The following is an 8,753-nucleotide window of genomic DNA, read 5'->3' on the forward strand; positions in this document are numbered from 1 at the left end:
GACAGAAGTACTCTCTTCTGTACCCTGTCCTCCTCTCTACATTTCTCTTCCCGTCTGGCTTGGGTGGACTTTTTGCGTCTAATCCTACCCACTGGAAATGGTGAAACTAATAAGCCATTTGGATCCAGTGCAAAGGACGGCACGGAGGGGGCTGTTCTCAGCCCGTACGCATTGCTGATTAATAATACCGCCAAGGGCATACATTAAAACAAACACATTGAGAATGCAGACGTGTCAACTCTTGTCTTTCGTGTAAGAAATTCATTCCCTGGCATCCAGATTGCTGCTCACTACTGCAGTGCCTGTACCGTCCGCATTTACACCGTTGCAGCCCTGGTGCGAGTGGCTGGCCAGTCTGGAAAGTCTGTTCCTCTGACAGGGACATTCCCCGGTGGCCCCCGAATGCCCCTGACATGATCCGGCATGCAGATTTATCCATCACACACTTGCATGCCTGTCCCTGGCCAAACACGAGTCCCATGCACTGGGATTCCAGTAACTCGAGAAGTCTGAGAATATGCAGCAGTAAAACAAACGTCAGCCATTCAACTTCCAAAAATTGCATTAAGCCAGAAGAGACAATGTTATTTCTGCAGGTCTGTTTTAAATCAACCCAAGTATTATTCTGGAGTCAGAGCTATAATTCAGTAAAACTTGATACAATCTTGGAAAGCCATAGAAAGCATTAGGAAATACTGCTGGGAGTTGAGACTTATAGATACTGCAAAAATCTGCATCTTAAACTAAATAAACATGCCTCTTAAATACTAATCAAGGCACACTGCAGAGGATGGTGGGTTACTTTTTCAACAAAAATCTTTAAAATTCAGAAGGCTTTGTCTGCATCTAAAAACTGAACCATTTTCCTAATGCTACTTGCAGCTGAAATATAGCATATGAGTGTATAGGAAAGACACATCCATACTGCCATGGAAGTTGGCTAAGTGGTATTGCTGATTGCCATACTTTGATGATTGTTTAGGCTACCAGTAAGGCTGACTTCCAGGATCTTCAGCTCTGCAGAGGATTTCTGAGTTTGAAGGGGTAAAGTGCAAGAGAGAGGTCTGCCCTCCCTTCAGGGGCTGCTGCTGCCGCTGCTGTTTCTGTACAGAGACTCTAAGGAGCAAAGATTAAAATCATCGGTGGCATTTTTGACGAAATGTTACGTTTTTGGATTGGCTTTGCTTCCTTTATAATTTTCCTTAAATGGATCATCAATAGCTACATTCTGTACATTTTGCACAAATATGAATTGAGTTTCACCACATGCTTTACTTGAGAGGGAAGGTAGCTGATGCACAAAAGTTAAATGACTTGGCTTGCGAGAAAATCTGTTCTAGAGCTAGCAATGGAAGACGCCCGAGCTGTTTCCCACCTCTTCTGCATACATTTCTGTGTTGTCTTTCTGCCTAAATAGGAAAGGTAAAAATATAAGATAAAGCATGAAAATTTCTAGTGATACTCACTTCATAGCTTCTTTCATACAGACTCAAGATCACTTATGAGTAAGATAACCTTCTGGTGAATGTATTGTTTTCACTGAAAATTCAGGATGATTTTATTGTTGTTTTAGGCTCCATATTTTTATCATTAAAAACACAGATCTAGACACTACACAATTTTGGCCTTTTTACCAAATACTGTAATATTATGATTAGATACAGAGAAGGCTTAATGTCTTTGAGGAATCAGTATTGTTATCTTTCTTTTCCTCATCAGTTTTTTACAACGTTTATGTGACTTTTTCTCTGATTAACTCTTTTAAGATATACAGTGGCGTTGGTCAGAATATTTCCATCAAGACTTTTTGGACAGAAAATGGCCTCTGATGATACAAGACTTTCAACGTTTGAATTTGTTCTGGCTTTTAAAAACAAAATATTAGCATATTTGAAATTAATTAATGAGCCATACTTGCTGAAGGAAACCAAAATCTGTTCACATAAAAAGTAAAAATAACTAAATCTGTGTAGGAATATCTCCTGAAAATGGCATTTACATTTTAATCTGTCCTATTACTGACTTCATCTTCCATGATATTGTTTCCTAGAATTTGGATCCTTTGGGTTCATGTTGTACCGGTGGAGGTTCTGGCACTGAATCTAGTGAACTCATCATCCAGACCTTGTCCTGAGCCTGGAAACGTGATGCATATTTTTATTCTGACTACCAAGAGCTGTCTAAAATAGTTTCTATGGAAGTGTTTAAGACAAACTAAGGATAACAGACTCTTTGCAATGGCCAGAGCTGTCTTATCCCATATTATTTGCAAAGCACCATTGATATCAGAAAATATCATTGTTATACGAAAAATATCATTGTTACAAGAAAAATGATCAATGTAGGACTTCAGAATTCCACAGAATTGAAAGTTGCAGTGATATTTCAAAAAATCTTATGGAAAATTAACTTGCCAGATTAATTCTATGAAATGTGTTTTTCTTAAGAGCGCTGAATGAGATGGTGTGAAGAGTTCTGGAGGTTTTGCATGCCCAGGAGTTGATAGCACATCTGTGTAAATAACCTTACCAAAAAAAGTCTAATGCGTAACTTTTGCTACTTGCCTTTCTCCTCAGGTTTGCCAGTTTGTCGTGTCTGTCAATGGCCTCAATGTTCTCCACGTGGATTACAGGACAGTGAGCAACCTCATCCTGACCGGCCCTCGAACAATTGTGATGGAAGTGATGGAAGAAATAGAGTCCTGAGAAGGAAAAAACCTCTTACTGGATATTTTTGTGAGAGAAATGGCGACGACCATGGAGCAGCATGACACAAGGAGGCAGAATGTTGCTGCGTCTAAATAGATGATTTTGCTTTTAGGGGAGGGGGGCTCTCTTTCATTTAACAATAATAGCACTGGTGATTATGCTAAGAAGTGGACAATAGATACCAGCAAATTTCACTAAGGACTTTCCTTTGCCCGATGGAGACAAGGTTAAAGCCTTTAGGTTGTCTGTCCAGCCATGCCTGTATCAGTCAGAACGGTTTCCCACCTAAGAGGCTGTGCAGACTTCCCTCACAGTCCACCACAGGATCAAGGCACTTCAGGAGATGAAAGAACCAAATACTGTGAGGTCAGGATGTCACAGATGGTTTGCATGACATATTTACGTTGGTAAACATCCTCCTGGTGTCCAGCTTTGTCCCAGGAGCATGTGCTGCTGCAGTTGCTCTCTCCTTGGGCCGAGGGACAGCTGACTAAATGCTGGATTGATTGCAATCAAACACAAACGAACTGCAAGTGCATGAAGAAAAGGTGTTGATTCTCTGTAGGGAATACTCTGGTATGAATGTTTGGGTTTGACTGAATACACAGATCATTCTAGAAAGAAAAATATAAGACCATGCAAATGGAAAAGTGTGCGGTACTTTTGCAAAATCTGGCCTTTGAAAATTTGTTTAGATATCTACGCGCTGGTTTAGGTGCTCAAATATAAAATCTTGATTTTTTTTTTCCCTTTTCTGTAAAGGAAAGGTGTCTCAGTCTTGTCGTTTGTCACTTTGGAGAAATTTTGGGCACCTTTATTCCTGGAAGAAAAATATTTGGCGGGTTGAAGTGGGAAATGCACAGTGTTAGCATTAGCGATGATACATCCAGATGCTCCAGTAGAGAAAGTACACTTCAAATTGAAGCAATGTACTTGAATGTACATTAAGCTTGTTAGCACTTTCCAATCATCAAATGTTTTGCAAACTATTGACTTGCCACATGAGTTGCATTTGACACTATTACTAATAAAACATTGTATTTAACTGACTCTTACTCTTTTTCAAACAGTAGGATTTCTTCGTTGATGAATTCATGAAACAAATATTTTTTAAAAATGTATATACAAATGCCATATTCTGCTGAGTTAGGTGACTCCTCAGCTCGATGGTAGTTGGGCTGCATGGGGTTTTTTTGATCTTTGAACTGAATACATACATCCTTGTCCACAAAATTATAAATATATATTGCAGACTTTCTCTGCTGTCTGAATTTTACAATTAAAGCTCGACTTTCTATATGGGCATACCACAAATCCTCCAATTACAGGGTGGGGAAAGTATTTTTTCCTAAAGTAATTTTGAAATATGTTTTATATTAAAAATTGTTCTCACTAACTACATTGCTTTTGCAGTATTTTTTACTCACTTGAACACTTTTACATCAGAGATGCAGCAAGTCTTCAAAATCCCATATGCCTGCAGCTTTGTAGGTAGAAGTCCATGTGTTCTTTGTTTCTGATATAGTGTATCTGTGGTTGATTTTTCACAGTGAAAACTTCTCATATTCCACTAATATGCAGCAGTGCAGGGAGGTATAAAACTGCAACCGCTAACTTAATACTAACCAGGCACAAAAGTGTTTGGAAGATTCTTCCAAAGTGTCATTTAGTATGACAGTTGTTTATCCCTATTGTACCCCCAAAAATTTCGGTACACATATATACCCCATAGCAGATTATATTCTAGTGTTCATCTAAAATAGATAGTTCAGCCCATAATGTTATATGAGATGGTAACAACTGTCGATGGTATCCACTAAGAATGGTTGGAAAAAATCCTGTTGTCCCAGAAATGTGTCAGTATGCTACAGGTTTTTGATTTTGTGAATCCAGGAGTGCTTCCCCAAATACTTCTGTTTTCTTTTCTTTTTGGCCTGGGTTGTTTTGGTGGCTTGGTTGGTAGATAGTTTGTACCGCTTTAAAATATAAATTCTACATGTTAGGCTAGGTTAAATATTAATATGTGAAGGATTTTCTTAGCAAAATGCTAATGATTCTAATGCCATCATGGATTCTTCTGTCTTACATCTCTTGCCTTAGTTAATATTCTGCTACAAGTTCCCCGTAGCTTACAGATAATTAAGAAAGTGGGTCAGAATTTAGCTTAATAATGCATTACAGAGTGCACTTTAGACTTGAGCAAAAAGAGTGGGGATGGGGGCAGGGAGAACTCTGTGCATATCATTATGTTGCAGACTGGAGATGGCATTTTCATTTGCAAGACACATTAGTCTCTGTCACAATTTGAGCACCATTACTTGCCTGCTGTTTAATGGGGATTTCCATATTGTGTTCTCAACTTGATTGGCAATCCAGAATGTAATTAATTCTTTCCCTCTTCAATGTGACAATGGTATTCAAATTCTCTTTGCAATGAAATTTTGTATTTTGGAAAAAAGGATGCGAAGTTAACAATTAAGCTATGAAATGTATCATTTCCAATTAAATTGCAGTTTGTCTGCACATAGTGATACGTCCCCTCCGAGACATCCCATAGGAGTCAGTGTCAAACTTCCATGCACTTCAGAGGGCACAGAATTTTGAATATACCTTTCCAAATACCTTGCTTTCTGCAAAGTACCAGGGGAAATGTAAGATTATTCACAGAAGTGAGCCATTTCGAGATGCATGAATATCACAGTGTGGACTGAAGCAAGAAACCAGAAAGGAAAAAACCCCTGTCATCAGCAGTAATAACTTTATTAAAAAGATAGATAGGCATTTTTGTAAGACTTACTCTCTTGTGTGATCGCATTTTTGGTTACTATAGATCTTGTGAGATCCTCTAATAAATCTTTATGCCTTAATAACACAGATTAGTGCCACGTCTCTGCACATGTACATTTGCAAGTCATTTATAGAACATCTTCAAGCAATATAACAGTTAATTAAATTCAAGTAGCAGTTAAGCTAATTGGAGCATTAATTCAGTGCCATATTTCTCCTATTTTTCTTCTGTCATATTTCCTACAAGATACATAATTTTGATTACCTTTATCAAGATCAAATACCATGTGTATACTATTGAACGCAACTGGTTCCACGGCTAGTCCCATGGAAGGCATTTCACTCATGAAATAACGCAATAATCCACTTCAAGTGTATCAGAATTTGATTGTCTGCATTTTGGGTCTCCATAGAAGCTGAATATAAAATTGTCAGCATCGAAAAGACATAGTGGTGTCATAGCAGCATCCGCAATACCAGTGGGTCTGTCCTACTACCCTCTTCTGTGAGATTACCTTCAGGAAGAGGTTTGGGAGGAAAAAGTCATGCAGGAGGAATGTTTGTCTCAGTATTTTCTTCCTTTTCTGATTATATCCTCACTAATAACTACAGAGTGCTAGAGATGTGTCAAACACTGTCCCACAATTACTGGTTTAATGGTCAGCATGTCCCCTTAGCATGGTATAGACCTCTGAGAAAATTGCCCAAGTGTAGTTCAGAGAATAACATGAGATCAGAGTTTGGGCATAGGAGTGCGGGCTGCGTTGTGCCACTTGGCCTTAGGACCAGAGAACAGTCCCCATACCGATTTGATGCACTAACATAGACATAGCCAAAGAGAGTAGTCTGAGGATTAGGAAGAAGAACGGGTGACTGACTTCTTTCTTCATCTGCACTGACAGCTATGATGCATGGAGGATTCCTTTTCCCTGTGGATGGAGACACAATGATCAGATTATGCAGTAATGCTCTAATTATTTCAGATAACATTGGGAATTAAATACTAATTTTTAATGTTAATTTTGCTAAGTAAGTATTACTCTAATTTTAGAGACAGGAAAAACTGAGACAATATGGTTTGCAAAAATGTTTGCCTAATGCAAGACAGACTGAGAAATCAAGTGTTGCAATTATGAATATTTTCTTCCCAGCACATAATTAGAACTAGACCACTTGTGTAAGTGAAAAAGCATGTGTATGTCACATGTATAAGTAAAGCTAGACCACACCACTCTTCAAACAAAGTGAGAGAACTTCTAACCTTTTACAATAAAACTGCCATTAAAGGTTTCCATATATCACACTTTTTAAATTTGTCTTTCTTTATCTGGTGAGTGATGTGGCTTATATTTTTCACTTACATGTGTTACTTATAAAAACAGAAATAGTAACTGCCAATGTAATAATTCCTTTTGAATACACACAGTTCAGAGAAAAATATCATTGATGTTCCAGAGAAGCTGAGTAATTTTAAATCATTAGATTTAACTTGTACATAAATAAATATTTACATTCATTTTTAAACTGAGCCATTAATGCAAGAGATAATCTAAGAATGCCAAAGAATGTCACAGGACTCGATGATACAATAAGTATAGATACTTAGTCTTTATACTTGCAATTCCTCTGGAAAATTCAGAAATAGCTATAACTGTCAAACTGAATGTCCTCTAGTTAGGTATCCATTCTTATATTGTCCATGGGAGCTGTGAATTGCCAGTACTGTTGAAACACAAGTTGCATAAGCACACACTTAAAATTAAATGCTTAGCTTCAAGAGCACGCATTTGAAGCAGGCACTGTACGCTAGGTAGCACAAATCATTGTATTGTCTCTTATATAAAACTGCTGCCATACACACATAGCTCTCCCATCCTATGTCACCAATTTGCAGGTGATTAGAGCCATAGGAAATTCTCCTTTTTTTTACGTGCAACTTCTTGCTACTGTTCTTAAGGCGCTTCTACCCAGAGACTTCTACAAAATGGTCTCTAGATTGTTGTATGTGGACAACTAGGTGGCATGCAGGCCACCTCAAAGATGTGTTTACCTCGTGCCTGGGCAGCTGAACACCTCCTCTATTGGGAAATGCTCCTGCTGCTGCTGCTGCATGCACCCAAGCAGGCCAAGCTGGGGAACACTGGTCTAAAGGACAGCCCATGCCCACCAGGCTGTTTTGCCTCTACCAGTGATTTATGGACATGTTTCATTTTCTTTCCTATTCTTCTACTCCTTTTGCCATAGTTAACAATGGTCCTACTTTCTGCTTCCAGCTCAAAAATTCGTTCTTGAAGGTCTTGATGGCCCTGCTTTGTCACCCTTGCTAGTCTGTTTTTGAGTGGCTTTTTAGTGATGATGATCATCATCATCATCATCACTAGCTTTTCATAAATTAGGAGTGCTTATTTATCAAGCCTGAGATTTCAGGAAAATGGGTGAACTGGCTGCTGCTTTACTATCAAATGATAACTAACATACAAAAAAGGCTTTGAGGTAAGAGAACAAAATAAGACAAAATTACCATAGTGATGGAATAAAATTCATTCGAGGTATAAAATACCACCACACCTACTCTTAACAAAGTTTCATATGGTTCATAACACAGTATGGGCCGTAGCTTTCATGGGCTTTCTCAGATTATGGAGAGAAAAGATGACAGACCTCCAAAGAGTGTTGTTTTCCTCCCGACCTCTGGATGAGCTACCACAGACTCTCTGCTCCTTCCCTCCATCACGTCCCGGCTGGAGCACAGCCTCCCAAACATAGCTGGGCTTAGAAACACATAAACTCATGTCTTCACTGCAAACTGTAAATTATTGGAGAATTTAATCATTAGGATTTATGTTTTCCTTTTCAGGTTTTAGAGTTTCTTGTATTAAACAGAAAAAAAAAAAAAAAAAATTTCTCCCTCTATTCTATGCTTTTCCAGTTAGGAAATGCTCCTTTTCCCCCCTCCTCAGTGCAGTGGAACTTGTGATGAACAGAAATCATCATTTGTACCCAAGCATAACTCAGGGAATACTAGTTCTTACCTGCACTTCGCACTTCACCCTCCACTGAGTCTCCCTGGGAAAATTTTTCTATGCTTTTCCAGTTAGGAAATGCTCCTTTTCCCTCCTCAGGTTTGCAGTGGAACTTGTGATGAACAGAAATCATACTTTCCCATTTGTACCCAAGCATAACTCAGGGAATACTAGTTCTTACCTGCACTTCTCAGGCAAACCTCCACTGAGTCTCCCTGGGAAAATTTTACCTGGG

General features: G+C 38.6%; 1 protein-coding gene across 1 annotated transcript in view; it reads left to right on the plus strand.

Annotated features, from left to right (window-relative positions):
- Positions 1-5,582, plus strand: part of DEPTOR (DEP domain containing MTOR interacting protein) — a 78,433-nt gene extending 72,851 nt beyond the window's left edge. The window contains exon 9 of the mRNA XM_009277214.1: positions 2,577-5,582. Coding sequence (XP_009275489.1) covers positions 2,577-2,705 — 129 coding nt within the window. The 3' untranslated portion in view covers positions 2,706-5,582. The remainder of the gene's footprint in view (positions 1-2,576) is intronic.
- Positions 5,583-8,753: the final 3,171 nt, after the last annotated feature.

Source organism: Aptenodytes forsteri, unplaced genomic scaffold (genome assembly GCF_000699145.1).
Source record: "Aptenodytes forsteri isolate BGI_AS27 unplaced genomic scaffold, ASM69914v1 Scaffold49, whole genome shotgun sequence".
Taxonomy (NCBI): Eukaryota; Metazoa; Chordata; class Aves; order Sphenisciformes; family Spheniscidae; genus Aptenodytes; species Aptenodytes forsteri.